Source organism: Photinus pyralis, unplaced genomic scaffold, assembly GCF_008802855.1.
Source record: "Photinus pyralis isolate 1611_PpyrPB1 unplaced genomic scaffold, Ppyr1.3 Ppyr1.4_LG2, whole genome shotgun sequence".
In the NCBI taxonomy this organism is placed as follows: domain Eukaryota; kingdom Metazoa; phylum Arthropoda; class Insecta; order Coleoptera; family Lampyridae; genus Photinus; species Photinus pyralis.
In genome coordinates, this window is record NW_022170403.1 from 21,434,691 (window position 1) to 21,449,595 (window position 14,905).

The following is a 14,905-nucleotide window of genomic DNA, read 5'->3' on the forward strand; positions in this document are numbered from 1 at the left end:
CGAAAAACCGTAAGGAACCTTGTCTCTTGAACTATAATTGCTTTTGCAACCAGGGACGCAGCACGTATTTGGCATTTTCTTACTTATTCTGTTCGAATACAGTTAATTTAAGTGTACAACATTAAACTACTTGGAATTAATTACATTAAAAGTCGATATGACGGCCGCCGTCAGTTGTGACGTCAACGCAATAGTGGGGATGAGTGTCACGGCTAGTTCTATCGGTAGGCTACGTGTGAGTCCGCTCCTCAGACAACGGGTTGGGTGGATTCTCTATAATTCATTTTTCCATTGATATCTTGCTGTGAATTAGCTTGCGCTGCGTTAATATGTCTTCAGAAATGAGTCATCTGTTCCAAATGAACCAAACTCGTTAATTCAAGAACAGCTATCCAACCATTTTCACTTAAGTACCTACATTTTTTGGACACCGTTCCATATTAATATAACACCTACTAAGACGATTATCTACGATTAAATTACTCAAAATCATTTTTAGATTGGAAAAATCCTCCCGCTCGACCATGTCAATTGAAATTTGATGACAACTTCAAGTCGCATATTTTAATTTTGAACTCAAAGTCACTAAAATTTTACGAAAAATTCGAAAAATCAGTGACCAAACCCTCCTATTTACAGTTGTTTCATTTTTCTGTACCTCAGAAAAATATACAGGGTGGTTTTCCACCGTTCCCACAAATATAAAAGTTAGTACCAATTAATATTAATTTACAAACTCCACTTGATGAAATACCCCGTTTATACTCCCCCATGCGATAATCATTTATGATTTAATGATCGAATATAAATTATTAGACTTGTGTCTGTTTTTATACGGTACAGATGGCAAGAAAGAATTTAATCTGGTACGTGAAACCGGCGTTCAGGACAGAAATTAAAAAGGATCTGATGATGGAGCCCTAAAAGAAACATGTAAGTAACATCTCGACTAACCGATCCCTCACGTACCTCAATTAAATAAGAGGGCTATTCGTAAGACAAATGAATATACCGCTACAGGTTCGATTCCGCAGTTTTCCTATAAGAATGCCAAAATTAACCAGGTGGAAGACACAATGGCTGTACAGAGTGTCCTATAAATAAAGGTCACATACCATATCTATGGAATCGTTCATTGCACAGCTTGGGGAAAAAGACCAAATCTATGAAAATCGGTTAACCTAAATCCGAGCCTATACCGAAGATACATTAAACTCCTTAAATAGATGCCCCCTCATTAAAATAATGCAAAATTCATACAAGATTGCGAGGCATGTATTTTTTATCCAGGTTTGTTGGGTATATTTTAGGAAAAAATCATTTTTCTACTTACCGGCACCCCTGGAAACTTGAAAATAATTTCCATCGATTTCTCTTGGCCTCTTTTGTTAACAAATTTTTTTCCCCAAGCTGTGCAATTAACGGTTCCATAGATACGGCCTGTGACCTTTATTAATAGGACACCCTGTACTCACTTGATCAGTAAGTGAAAAGAAAATCCACATAAGTCCTCTTTCACCCTCTTGAAAGAAAATTGCAGATACCCCGTTTAAAACAACTCCGATCAGCAACAAATACATGTTCAATCGCTAGTAATTGGATATTGCACTTAGAACCACATGGTTTTTTCAACTTTCACTTAACGTGTCCAATCGAAGGCGTGCTGTAGTACAACACGTAACCGGAAGTAAAAATACTAAAATGCGGTCTAAGTGGTGGCCACTACACAACGCTTAAGATTGGGGAAAAAGATATCTTTCCAATAGGACCAATTATGTGAAAATCGATTAACCTAAACCGAAGTTACATTCAACTCCTTAAAGAGATGATCTCGGAGATGTTCTCCTTCCCCAAACAAAGTAATGCAGTGATCGTAAAAATAACTGTGACAAGACTTTTTTCTTTAATACCCCATAGCTTTCTTATTATTAAAGATAATCTTTTTTAGAGCACATTAAATATTCATCGTGACACAGTTCTTATGATCACGGTAATGGATTTTTTATACGACCACCCTAAACTACACTTTTTCATAAGAGTCACCCTACATATTTTGGAGATTTTGAAAAAAGAGTAAAATTTCCGAAATTTTGACATTTATTCCGTTCGCACCACTGATTTAAAAAAAATTGAGTTCAGGCACCTAGGTTGATTTTTTCTATCTCTTGAAATAAAGGGTGTTTCCATAAGAAAGTGTCCAATTTGGATCACCTTGTACATACATATATTTACAAACAAATTTGAGCTTTGAAGAAATTCCAGCTTTGGATCAATTTTCCTGATCATTTAACCTTCCTGGCCCTCGGCGATTCTCAATACTCCTGATACCGCGTGATTTCTCACCCCACTTTTTTTTTAAATTTTCCGATTCTAAATTTGATTGAGAAAGAAACTGTGAACGGATTATTGTTAGTTGGTAATATTTGATACAGTATAGCTCATTTGGGCGGTTCAATAAAACAAGAATTTAAAAAATCTTTACTAAAGGATTAGGTATACCTACGTTATGTATAGCGATACACTTAATTTCACATTTTATACACACTTGTATTTATACCCCTCAAGAAATTGCACAACGTCTTCCCACATTTTTGTGTCTATGATACTCATTATCTCATTTGATAGTGAATAGTGTCATAAGAACTTTTATAAATAATAGGTCGCCTATTGGATTACTTTCATTCGTTTGTAATAAAAACACATTAGCGTAATTATAATATTAGCACAAATCCGCTAATATGTGAAACCCTAATAATTACTTCCTTCCATAACAAAAACAAATGATCAGGCGGACGTCTGATGTTAGATTTCGTGTATATGCCTTGAATTAAAAAAAAAAGATTTAATTCTCACAAGGTTAACACTACATTATCTGAGATTTCTGCCATTAGTATAAATTTAGGCCTCAAAAGCAAAATCGTTGCCACGCCACTGGGGATTTAAACCATTAAAAATTAATAACTTTAACCTTTCAGATCACTCTCTGAGACATTTATGTCTCTTTTATTACGACGATGCTGTTCTGGCATAACAAATATTATAGCAATGGTTTTATTTGATATGAACAAATTTTTCACAGTGAACATGGGTATCTACTCGCAAGATATTTGGGGTACTACATATAACTATTTTACTTCTTCAAAACACGGTTGACTTCCCTATAACGTACAGTTTCTTCTCTCTAAGTTCGAAACGAATACCTTCGATGAGGCTTTCTAATGTTAAGTAATAAACACAGAAAAGTTATGATTTGGTATGATTCAACCCATTTTATTATTATCGAATGACTTTACCTACGGATATATTAAATTATTTTATACAAAAGTAACAGAATTATGCGTCTTTAATTAATCTCATTGTTTACATTGCAGCGAAGATAATCGTGCAAGTGAAACAGTGGGTCGATAAATTTCAATTATAACTAACTTTACTTTAATTTAACAAATAAAAAGGCACACTACTTTAATCAAAAGCATATTAAATCAGGATTTCAGTTCAGAATTAGTCTATAACCAACCCCATGTAGACTCAATTAATATAATTGATTCAGTTCCGTTTGACCTGTATTATAGAAAAACAACCTTTTGTGTGGTTTTTACGCATGGATCCATTAAATAAACTACTATGTAATATTTGACAAAATGTTGCGGTAACTCCGAATAATCTAATTTAAAATTTGAAACAACTTTGCTTTATTCGCGCTTTTAGCAAAGTTCTGTTTGAAAATGAACCGTCCACGTAGAAGCTAAAATTACAATTGAAGATCGATTTTTACCAGCGCGTAGAGTTATTACCCCTACAAAACGAGTTATATTAAGATTAAGCAATGTTAGCCCCCGTATTGTGTTATAGGAGGAACTAAAAAATTTAACTTAAAACCTTTGTCTGCTATATCGCTCATTGGTGCAGGTGTAAACGACCCAAATTACCAGCACGTGTATATAGTTTTTGCAGACACGTATATACAGAGTGGCCCAACCAGAAGTATACAGAGGGCTTTTAGGGTATTAAATTTAGAAATTTCGAAAAATCCTCGAACACGTCAATTTTGTATTCGAGGGGGACAACTTTTGGAATACAAATCACGAACCCAAGTCTTCACCCCTCTACGTAGGGAGCTTAACCCCTAAAATTTTAAATGGAATCCTATGGCAAATGGCACATTATTTGAAAGCCAATTTAATCGTGATTACTAATCTGTTTTGCTTTTTAAATTCTATTGATTCGTTTCGGAGATATTCGCATTTGAAATGTTTTTTTCTAAAAAAACCAAAACAAATGGGATCTAAGTCATCTTGTATTAAAAAAGGTTTAAATTGTGCAAAAAATAACAAATAACTTTAAACACACAACATTTATTTCAGTAAATGCTCGAATTACTTCCCGCCTGCTTCCATGCAGTAATAAAGATTTGCTTCAAAACGCTGCTGTACATGTTGGAAGATTTCAGGGGTAATCAATCGAAATTGTTGAGTTATACCATAGTGTATTCTATTCTTACACTATGGTTATACGTGCTCGCAACCCTTGTAATGTTCCGGGCCGAGTAGCATAAACTTTATTCTTTAAATATCCCCACAAGAAGTAATCTAAAGGACTTAAATCAGAGGAAAAAACATTTCAAATGCGAATATCTCCGAAACGAATCAACAGAATTTAAAAAGCAAACCAGATTAGTAATCACGAATAAATTGGCTTTCAAATAATGTACCATTTGCCATAGGATTCCATTTAAAATTTTAGGGGTTAAGCTCTCTACGTAGAGGGGTGAAGACTTGGGTGCGTGATTTGTATTCCAGAAGTTGTCCCCTCGAATAAAAAATTGACGTGTTCGAGGATTTTTCGGAATTTCTAAATTTAATACCCTAAAAACCCTCTGTATACTTCTCGTTGGGCCACTCTGTATATACGTTTTAGTTAGAGGAAGGATCCCAACTTTCCGCCTTATATGATTTCTTCGCGAATGATGAGGTGCGCTGTTTCTCTTGCAAATTAATAGAACATGTCACGAGCAAATGTCCTTCAAACAAAAATTTAGTCACTGGGCAATTTACAGCAATCTAGGTTCCTTGCCAGCATATGATCTCTTTCCACCGAAAATCGGGAATCAATTGCATGTATACAGGTAAATGAGAAAAGCGTCCATTAGAATCCTCCGCAGATCTAGGATCTAGTGTTACGGATGAAACAAGAAACTTGAAGAAACCCTCGTTTGAAAAAAGGGAAGAAGAAATCTTTTCCAAACCAAACAGATCTCGAAATAGATGATTGTGCCGCTTTCGAATAATTTCAATTATTTTTTTAAATAAAGTACAGATTTTTGTGAGTTTCTCATGAAGGTTAAGGGGCAAAAGGACGCTATCAGCATAACTAAAGGATATTCAGATAACGCGACGGATATCTTAGATCTCGTCATTCAAGCACGTAGGCGTCGAACAGCATTGAATTTATTTATTTATTATCCCTCTCTTGTTCTGGGCCCTCAACAGGCTTGCGCCCAATTACAGAGTGACCACTAGTCTTAGGGCCGGTTGCACAAAGGCAGTTTAAACCCCGTTTAGATTAACGCAATGGATTAAGACATGATTATTTGAAATTTGGCAAAACGTCAAGCATATCGCAGATGTAAAAGTTAGATATGGGCATGCGCAGGCTGCGCAATGTCAACTTTCTTATTTATGCAGATATTTTTTTTTAAAATTTTAACGAAAGATTCTTCCAGTAAAGGCAAACATATCACATATTTTAAAAATCAGGTGTGCGCATATCCGCAGATTGTTTTTTATTTATAAGAATGTTTGTGCCATAACTTATTTTCCTTTGTACACACAAATAGTCTGTTACATGATCTTTCGGGCAGTAGGATCAATTTTTGGAAAATCATAATTGTTGCTATCACGATTTTGTATTACTGTTGAAGTATTTATGTGTGAGTTCCAATTTAAAATGACACAAATTTCTTATAATTTTTTAATCTGCCTTATTGAATTATGTATTTTTTCGTTTTGGATCGTGTAGATATTAATGTCAACTTTTATTTGCAGAGCCCAGATTACGATGACAATAAGGAAACGACAACAAAGAATTCAGGATTACATTCCAAGGGGGTTGCAACATCCTTCGGTTTTCGGCGTCGACCAGTTACTGCACCGGCAATATCCGACAACGCCACAGCAGCCAGAAGACTTGCCAAACAAGAATTGATAGATAGAAATGGGAACGGCGATACGGCATCACTCGCCAACAATGCGATACCACCCGGACGAACCACTCCTCGATTGGCACCACCACGTAAGGAAGCCAACGCAACAAGAGTCAGTCGCTTCGGTTTTAGAAAACCCAACGCAAATAGATTAAATCGAGTTGCCGATCTTAACGTTGATAATATCGATGTTTCTTTCGGGCCACAGAGTAATAACAATAGACTTAATTACAAAACTTCAATGGCGGTGATCCAAACGCGTACCAAAGCGACCGTCGATTCGAACGATAATAAAACAAGAGCAACGTACGCACAACCGCAACTAGGGAGGTATACGTTACAGTCAAGTCAGCTACCGAGGCCGCAGATGCCAGTACGTGTGGTAGATAGTAAAAGTGCAAAACAATTAGCTAATAATAATAGAAGGGCTTTTCGCGCAATGCAACCGAGCGAAGACTCTTCCAAGGAAGGTTCTATGACTGAAGATTCGGGTGTTGGAAGTCACTCAAGTGCGGGAACATGCGAAACCGATACCTTGCAGGGTGTTGAATTACTAGATATCTCGCCAACTGGTGCAGTAGACCGAAAAAGCTTTCCTCACAAAGCTAAACATTATGAAATGGTTGTATCCGGAAAGAATTTCGATCTTCGGGATTTAGATGACACTGTGGAACCAAGCGTGCCTCTTCCACAGTTGCCCAGCGCTTTTCAAAGTAATTACAATACCGGCTTCGTACGCGAAAGGCGATTAGAATATGAAAAGCACATAGAAAAATGTAGGCGAAAAATTTCGATTACCTCTTCGGAAGGATTTAGTGATGATTATGTAGATGGCGAAGTAATTGTACAAAGGAATGAATGTAATAACGCTAATAGTCTACCTCCAAAAAACTTCCTTAAACCTAAGTCGAAATTATTAGATAATTCCAGCAACTTGAGTTCGGATGAACAAGAATGGGGCCTTGGGGGCGAAGCAATGGCAGATGACGTCAGTTACAGTTTCAGCTCGAGCGATGAAAGTAAAGATAGGGAATCTATGAATAGTAGCAGATACAGGCAATCCGCACCGTTAGCATTACAAAATCTGATGAACGCTTCCACTTTACACCCTCGTAATGCCGAAATCAAAAATGTTCTCCTTACAATAGAAGATCCAAAATTCGCGGCCGTGGCGGCTGCCAGTAATAACGGCGCACTGTTGGAAGACGAAACTTCCCCGGTCGATAGTTTGATCTGTAGTTACTCAGAATCCGAAGAGATAAAGAGAAAATATATGAATAATGACATCAAAAAGAATTCCCCAAACGGTTCCTCTTCGAATTCTAAAGATATTAACGAAAAATTGACAAGTCCATCTAGTCCAGGAACACCCACCAACGCGTCCAATTCCTTGTCTCTTTCCGACGGAAAAGATTATTTCGACGACGAAATTGCCGATCAACCTGCGCTAGTCTTTGATGATACAATTCCCGCAAACGAACCTATCAGTACTTCTCAGCAGAACTCCGAAAACACCCCAACTTTAATGGACAGTACACCTAAGCTTAGAAGGAAACAGACGAATGCTTTCGAATACAGCCCCCTACTAATGAGAAAGAGAACGCTTTTGCACAGCCGAACGGATTCTGTGGATACATTGTCACCTTGTGAGAGTATTACTTCCGATGATCTTATGTTAGATTACGAACAAAGTCAAGGTAGTGGCGTGGATGAAATTTTTGAGAGGTGAGTTGTTGAGTGTAGATTGATGTATTAATGTTTATGTTTTAGAAGCAATCGTCGAAGCAGCGAGTTTCATTCTTTTAACGAGACGCTTAGGGCCGATGAAACACAGGTTGGGGAGCAATTACGGGAGTGGGCTAAGAATGTTGCGCCCAATTTTGGCAAAGACGCAAAAAGGTAAGCACTCAAATTATAAATCTTTTTAGATGGCATGGATAGGTAGATTTTATCATATAAAAAGGAGTTCTTACACCAGAAGAGGGATTTTGAGGATCTTCACGAAAATTATATTGTGTTTACTTGAAAAATTCATTTAGGAATATTAAGTTATTTTGTTATAACACATGGAAAGATGCATTTGTTAGAGGAAAACTACTAAAACTAGAGAAAAGTATTCAAAATCTTGCAGGAGACCAGCAACATTGAGATGTATAGAAAGTTGCGTATTGTAAGCAGCCTGTCTAGCCTAGGTCTGCGCGTTGCCTACCTACCTTCCAGCCAATATAGATCTATGCGAATGATTCTGCGTTACTGGCTGGCATAATAAAAGAATAGGAACTAGTAACGTAATTTAGAATGCATTGAAATTGAATTATGAATGCAAGACTTTTTAACTTTATTACCTATAGTTATAAGCGTGCAACAAGATGTATATACAACGGTGCAACCAAACTGCACTTGTAAATCACACGTAACCGCTGCCGTTAAGGCCAAAATATCAAAATGATTAAAATAACGATTATTTTGTCAAAAAGCGATGCTTTCTTGTAGTACAATCCGCTTATGACTGGAAGGTAGACACCGCATACATATAGGGCGACTGAGTTGCTCAACTCTAAAAGCATTTAGTAAAAAATTTTAATGCTGAAGGTCCGATTGCCGGGAAGTATGTTCCGTTAGTTAAAGGAAAATTTAAAAAAATGCTTATTTCCGCCCATTTTTAGTTCGAGAATTACCTACTCTTTTAAGATAACACCCGCCAATTTCCTTAACTCCTAACGCTGTAACATCGTTGGAAAGGTCTTCTAAGAATTTGGGACCTTATTCTTTAGCTGCAATCTTTTAGTTTCCCAAATGTTTTGAATTGAAAGGTGTTCGCATGATTATTTACTCTAAAAACAAACTACGTTAAAAATAATTTTTCTCTAATTTCGTTGGCCGTTAGATGAACATTATTCTACACGGAACGACGTTTTAAAACATTTATATGATATAATGATCGCTTAAAAATCATTTCACTGATATACAGTGATAGTTATTAAGAAGTAGGCATAGGGATTCACGTGTATTGTTTTTCCCTATGTCTACTTTTAAAAGAAAAAAATCTCTTCTGAAGGGCGCCTAATTTTATTGTTTCAACACAAGGTATATGGCCTGTCTGCATACATCATAGAAAAAAATCTCTTATGCTCTTTAAACTATTACCGCCACTATACCAATTGACAATATCAACTTTGTCTTCAGTTGAATATATCGCACACGATAGAAAATAGAAATATACGGAAGCCAAAGCAGCAGTATTCAAATTAATGAATATAACAGCCAGATCTTGATTGGTTTTAAGAAGTTATGCTTGCGTTAAAGGAAAAGATGATACCCGTAAATCCCTATGCCTATTGCTTAATAAATATCACTGTAGATAACGAGCTTTGAATGCGTTTGCAATGAGGAATTCTTTGCAAACGATCTTATCACCGTTTTCGATTTTTCAAAAATGAACTTTGGAATCGTTATTTTTTGAAAAAAATTGTTCGTAGAAATCGGAAATTTTTGGGCCATTGTAAAACAAAAATAACCAACACGTGAATGATAAAATAAACTTACCAGGCCTTTGAGTATTTCTATATTTATTCAAAGAAAAGATTTTTACCTTTTGCAGAGGATAAGTGTTAAGTAAGAGAAAATTTGCATTAACATGCGTAATTTCAAAACCGCTAGGGGATAAATCGAGGGTTAAATTTTTACAGTCATGTATAAGGGCTCTATTAATATAACTATTAATCAATGCAATAAAGATGTCGATGCGTTAAAAAATACGTAGGTAATTTAAAAACAGTTACCTAGGGTTGAATTTTTATATTCATGTATAATACAGAGATTTTGATGCGACACAAAAGAGGGTCGCTGCTTGAAAAGAAAGAATTATTTACATTAAAAAATATGAAATTTCAAAACAATTAGGGGTTACATTCAAGTATACGTTAGTATACTGATAAAAGATATAACGATTTTGATGCGCCATAAAAAGCAATAACCCTTGCAAAGACAATTTGTATTTAAAAAAATACGTAATTACTAAATAACAAAGGCCTTAATTTTGATAGTACTATGTAAATAGGGTTTCTGGCCCATCCCATTCGCATTATTAATCAACGAAATAAAGATTTTGATGGGTCACAAAAGAGACACCACTTGCAGATAGATAATTTGCATTAAAAACTACGTAATTTCAAAACAGCTAGGGGTTGAGTCTTTATATTCGTTTCTATAGTGTTATTAGTGGACTACACTGCTACAATTAATCAAATAAATAAATAAATAAACTTTTGTAGCTAGTAAACTCTCTCGAGCTAAATTTTTAAGTCGTTTTTCCTACCTAGATAACTTATCTATAAATGAAGTTGGAACAATTTCCAAAATTGCTATAAGTTCGTAAAGCTAGGCAATAACGCCAGGAAAATTTGTTTCCTTCTTTCTTTTTCAAAATATGGAACCCTAACAGCCCTCTCCGTTACCCCTAAAAAAATATTATTTGAAAACATTTTAAGAAATCCCGGCGTTATAGCCTTCACCTTTCCCAGGAATATTTGACCCCTTCTTCATCTTCACTCAGAATTCAGATATCGTGGAACGAAATCAAGCGTTTTCGGGCAACGAAACGTGTGTACTGCTTCTGCAACTTCAACGGTGGCGGAGTGGTTAATGAAAATTCTGCACTTATCCTCTGTGAGGGATTTCTCTTTTTACTCACAAAATGTTTTATTTCAATTTAATTAAGTGAATATAAATTTCGTTCTTTCTGTTCGTATTTTTTATTTAAAATTTTATTTTTTAATTCTTTAGGTCCTTTCTTCAAGAGTTATCGTACCGACCGACGGGCAGACAGATTCTAATAGGTCCTTTTAGTTAATTTGTATGAATATTAAACAAAAATTTTAAAAATAAAAGGGGGTACTGTAATAGGAGTCCGTTCAAGTGTTTTTTAGACAGGGACACAGGGTGAACGGACGTCTTATTGTTGTCGTCAATTGGTTGCATATTTTACGTGGGAAATGTATGTGTGGCAATTATTGGCGTAATAAAGAAGAGAAAAACAGTCGGCTAGTCTGTATTCAACCGTTTTACCATAATAACTATTTAACTGGGCAGGATTTACTTCCGTGTTGACGTCTACAATCATTCTTTTGTGCAAAAAAATTTTTGTTATATCGTGTCACCTTTACAGCGTTTAAGAATAAGAGGCGAACAGCGGATAACGCGAATGTGACTGAATTAAAAGCACTTATGGACTGCAGACGCCACAGATATTCATATTCATATTTTTATTCAAAAACTAAAATTAATCTTATTTTTTATATGATTTAAAAGTAGAATCCGAATTTTAGTACTAGCGGACATTTCAGTCGTGTTTTTGTAACATACCCGTTACAGTTGACGCCCAACATGGGGTCAAATTAACGAGAACAGCCCTGAGCTTAGATTTTTTTATATTTACCTTCGTATTTCGAAATAAAATAAGATTAATTAAAAAGGAGAATTACGAAAAAGATGAACTAGTTTAATCTTGTTTTACTAAGAAATAAAAAGTACACTTGCAGCAAATATTTAATTTGTGACACTTGTTTACTTTCTGGCATTTTTTTTTGTTTTGTAGCCTACTCCGGTGTATAAACATGTAATTCCCACTTTTGTCAAAAATATTGAATAACCTAAAAACTACGGGGTTAAGCACAGGTCACCTCTTATAAAAAATGAGAGAATACGAAACACTATCGAATAGCGAAATAAAGTAGCGATAGTTCCATTAAAAAAAATAGTTATGGCATTGTCGATGTTTCCATTTTAATTAGTGGATATTATTGAATAAGAATACTATGTATCACCAACTGTCTTTTTTATTTTTGTCGTTATCGATTTCGGACTTGTATGTCCATCTTCGGGCGATGCGTCATTATTTTATATTAATGGCGCATCTTCCGATGATGGACATAATAGTCCGAAATCGATAACGACAAAATAAAAAAAAGACAATTAGTGATACGTAGTATTTTTATTCAATAGTTCTGGCACTTTGACATTGGCAAATTTTATCATTTCACTAAATCCAACTTTGTCATTATCAAGGTGTTGCTTTTTATTCAGATTAAAATTATTGATCAAATGTATTTTTTAACTTCAAAATCAAGGTAGCTATCTACTTATTCATCAAAGTGAGGCTTGCCTATAGGGAATTATTCGGAAAAAAAGCAATAAGATGACATTGACAAAAAAACAAAAAGTGAATAGGTTTTCACGTAGAGGTTAATAAATGACATCGAAACAACTAAAAATATATAGGGTGTCTCTGTACTTTCAAAAATAATTTCTGTATATGCGCAACTATCCATAGTGACATTTGCACAAAAGGTTTTTTAATATTTTTTACCAGGTATGAGTTACGAAAGAAATACGCACTGTTGCAGGACCCTGTATATGGTAGACATTTCTTTGAAATTGGAACCATAGATGCTTTTAGTAAAAAAAAAACATAACACCATTATTTAGGGAGTTAATGTTTGATGATAATGGTAAGGGTGAAGTGGGTGAGGGTGCATGTTGTACAATACTGGTTGAGCCATTTTTTTAAAAATGCACAGGGGGTACAAAATTATTGCATCATTATTTGCAAAATTATAAACATATATGGAAATGTTGAGAAATCGCTTAGAAATCGCATCACACAGGGAGCGCATCTGCTCTTAAAATTGACCGGGGTTCTTAGGGGCGGCGGTGTGGAATGCCGGCGGTGCAGTGGGATGAAAAATTAACCGTACTGAGAAAATGCTCGAAAATCGGTACAGGATGCCTCGAGGTTGTGGTATGGGGTAAACGAAGGTAACTTTCGAGTTTTTTTATATACAAAACCCCCGAGTAACGATTTCCGAGCAGTTTTCCGGCACGGTTAATTTTTCACTCTACTGCACCCCCGTAGCGCCACCCCTGATCACCCTCTGGAAATTTTGAAGGCAGATATGGACTCGGCGACCTCGAAAACACCCGACTAACAATTTCCGAGCAATTTCTCGGCAAGATTAATTTTTCACCCTACTGTACTCCAGACACCCCGTAGTAGTGCAGCAGCCACCGCCTTTGTTTTTTTTGTGATTAATAAGAGGCTGAATCTTCCTGAGTCAGTTTTTCCCCTGTGAAAATTCTCGGTAACGATTTGCGCATCAGGTGTTAAAAACTTCCAAGCGTATTAGGACTAGAAAAATGTATGTACTGATTTTGTAGGACTATTTACAATTTTCTTGTACACACATTTACTAAACTCCATACAAAAGCTTATCAAAAAATGGTTTTTTTACATTTTTCTTCGTATTTTTCTGAACACTATGCCGAAAACCGCATTCCCATACGAACTGTTTGCAAAACTTTTTCCGACTTTTTCCGTATTTCCCTCGTCTATCCAAATAACCAGCATTTCTTGCGTATTATCACAGTGAAACATGGTGCGTGGCAAATATGTACTTGTTGATTATAAATACAATGAACGAATGAACTTGGTAACGAATACTATGCAAAATTCAGCCACGTTGACCAAAACAGTGAATCCTCAGAAATTACTTGAATATGTAGGTATACGTCCGACAGTATACATTTTTTAATGAATGATTAGGACAATGATTAGTCGAGTCTTTGTTGAAACTTTATAGTAAAGGCCAAGAAAATCAAAAATAATATTCACCACAAGAAAGTTGGCGGGGACTCCAAAACTCCCTCTGTGTCTTAGACGCTTGGGGCTGAAAATGAAGGGCGGGAGTCAGATCTGTTGAGCGTCCACTGCAGCGTATCCATGCAAATAAAACTGTTAGTTTTTCAAATTCCTGGTGAAAGTTGATCTTTATCAATTAGTTACCAATTCAATTCTTTGTTTTCTTTCCGGTTTCGTAAGTCATCCATGTTTTCATTTCAAATCTAGTTCAAAGTTATTAAATACGTCTAGTATCGTGGTACTAAAACTTAATAGTTATTCTATACTACCTTTTGCACTTTCAGATTTCTGTGTTAATTAAAATTTTTTGTATAATTATCCAATTTATAGCGCCTTTGTTACGTTAATTATCATGTAAATGTCGGTCCTCAACAATAAGTTAAATGGAATTGCTTCGCAATTTTGAGTAATTTTTTGAGCCAAATTGACATAATACTTTCTTACTCATCGTGCTGTAATAATTTCGATGCGGTCTATTAATTTTACTTTTTAATGATTTATGCGGTAATTTAAATTTATGTCGAATTGAGATAAAAGTCTTTTCCTTGTAGAGCTTACGGGATTTGTAAACGCTTCGGTACTTTCACCTTGAGAATCATTATCTATTTGTTTTGAATTGATAATCGTGCTCTAGTAATTACGCTCGATCTGTATAACAGGCAACGAACGGCTCACGATAAGGTAACGAAATAACGTAGTGGTTTCATTGACTTACCCTACCTTTATGGTACGTTGCATAAGTTAGTTGGAAACCGTACCGTTCCGCGAGCAGGTGTAGTTTAGCCAAAAACTTTTGGTTTAGAAACTGAAAATGTGTTAAATGGGTTTTTCTGTAAAATGTCCAAACGGCAGTTAAGTGCAATTTATTGGATCCAATCTCTGTTTCTATAATTGGTCATCAGTGGTGAGGAAGAGGAAAAATATGCTGGGCAGCCAAGTCCAAATTTGTCATGTAAATGGAAACTCGCATAATATTCGGAGGTATGTTTTCAACCCCTTTCGCTCTT

At 35.6% G+C, this 14,905-nt stretch overlaps 1 protein-coding gene across 8 annotated transcripts in view; it reads left to right on the plus strand.

Moving 5' to 3' along the window:
* The window catches only part of LOC116162620, a 77,843-nt gene that overhangs the window by 46,566 nt on the left and 16,372 nt on the right, over nucleotides 1-14,905 (plus strand). For all 8 annotated transcript variants that reach the window (XM_031476265.1, XM_031476264.1, XM_031476266.1 and 5 more), the window contains 2 exons: nucleotides 6,045-7,927; nucleotides 7,973-8,101. In XM_031476265.1, the coding sequence (XP_031332125.1) occupies nucleotides 6,045-7,927; nucleotides 7,973-8,101 (2,012 nt within the window). The remainder of the gene's footprint in view (nucleotides 1-6,044; nucleotides 7,928-7,972; nucleotides 8,102-14,905) is intronic.